At 69.1% G+C, this 1,590-nt stretch overlaps 1 protein-coding gene across 1 annotated transcript in view; it reads right to left on the bottom strand.

The window, feature by feature from the left end:
* The window catches only part of AK8 (adenylate kinase 8), a 40,541-nt gene that overhangs the window by 24,452 nt on the left and 14,499 nt on the right, over positions 1-1,590 (bottom strand). Inside the window, exon 5 of the mRNA XM_012721195.1 lies at positions 1,459-1,524. Within this exon, the coding sequence (XP_012576649.1) occupies positions 1,459-1,524 (66 nt within the window). The remainder of the gene's footprint in view (positions 1-1,458; positions 1,525-1,590) is intronic.

Below are 1,590 nucleotides of genomic sequence, written 5' to 3'. Positions count from 1 at the left end.
CGCAGCCGGGCGGCCTCGCAGCCGGGCAGCGGATCTGGACGTCGCCGCAACGGGCTCCGGCCTCTGCCACAGCCCGGAAGCAGCAGTCGCTGGGAAAAGCAGGCCAGCAAAAAAGACCTCCGACGAGGAGCTGAGTGGAGAACATCTCAGCCGTGAAGCGGACCCCGAAAGAAGAGTCACAGGGACTCTTTCCTCCTTCCTCAGGAGAAACGTAACGAGCAAAACAAGGCTCCGGTGGAGCCGCGGCGGCCGGAGAAGAGCGCAGAGAGGCGGAGAGCTGGGCGGCAAGGTCAGCCGGGGGCGGGGGCAGCCTCAGGGCGCGACGCCCCATCAGCGGTGCCCGCCTGTGCCAGAGCAGGAGGGGAAGGCGCAGACGTTGTTTGAAGACATAACGGCTGAAAACGCCCCAAGTGTGGAGCGTGGAGGAAAACAGACGACAAATTCAAGGAGCCGAGCACAGCCCCGAGAGCATGAAGCCCGGGGAGCCACGCAGGCAGGCCACCACTAAACCGCTGAAAAGAGAAGCAGGCTCAGGCAGCAGGCGGGAGCAGTGGGTTTCCCCACAGCAGCCCCCGAGGGCGAATGTCCCTGGGGCGCCGAGGCGAGCAGCCTTCGGGACAGCAGCCAGCCGCCTGAAGAGTCTCCTGGCCAGCAGACCTGGGCTGCCGCTGCACTGAAGGCAGCTTTTCAGATGCGCGGGGGACTGGACCCCGGCGGGCGGGGGGCGGGGGGAGGCGCTGCAGCCGGCTCAGAGACCAGGCGTCCGGGTCCTTTGGCACGTTTGAAAAAGCCACGCACACGGGCGGAAGCCCACGACGAGGGGGGCGGGGGGCCGGCGGGCACCTGCCCTCTGTGTGCGAGGGGGAAGAGGGATTCCGACAGCCGGAGAGCCAAGTCTATGCGCTGTCACTGCTAGCCTGGCCGAAAACTAAGGACCCGTGCAGAGCGCAGTAAAAGCGCAGGAGAATGAAAACGGAAACCCCCAAGCTGGCCGCGTGCTGACAAACGGTCACTCCAGCTGCAGACCTTTGCTCGTGGAAGGCGGCTGGAGCCAGCCAGACCGGGAGGCGCTCGCAAGTCACACAGAGGCCCTGGTTTCCCCCTCTGAGACGCAGGACCGTGCAGGGACGGGGCTGTGCCCACCTGGCACGCCCACCCCGTGCCCGCCAGCCCCGAGGCCCCAGCTCCCCGCCCCTCCGGGCCCGGAGGCTGACCAGGGCCGCCCACCCGGCACGCTATCCTCTGGCTGCCCGGGGCCTGGCCGAGGGGCACCGTCAGGGTGCCCCAACTCCCCGCACCCCACCCGTGCGGGGTGTCCGGCTCCCTCCGCTCGGATGCTGGGCCATCCTTCCTGTGGCCTGGGCGGCCGCTGCCTGGGGGCCCTCCTCTTCCCACCACACATGACCTCGCCCTCTGCGGCTGCTCTGCAGACCCGCCCGCCGGGGCCCAGGCCCTTACCCGCTGGACGCAGTCCTCTTGCGCCAGGCGTCTCCGGAGCAGCTTGATCAGCAGCAGGTTGGGCACCTGCCAAGGGACGTGGCGCAGTGAGGCCGCGGGCGGGCGGCGCTCCAGGGCCCCCTCGCCTCGGGC

Source organism: Condylura cristata, unplaced genomic scaffold, assembly GCF_000260355.1.
Source record: "Condylura cristata isolate star-nosed mole 26May11 unplaced genomic scaffold, ConCri1.0 scaffold00006, whole genome shotgun sequence".
Classification (NCBI taxonomy): Eukaryota; Metazoa; Chordata; class Mammalia; order Eulipotyphla; family Talpidae; genus Condylura; species Condylura cristata.
This window is presented reverse-complemented; position numbering and strand designations above follow the sequence as displayed.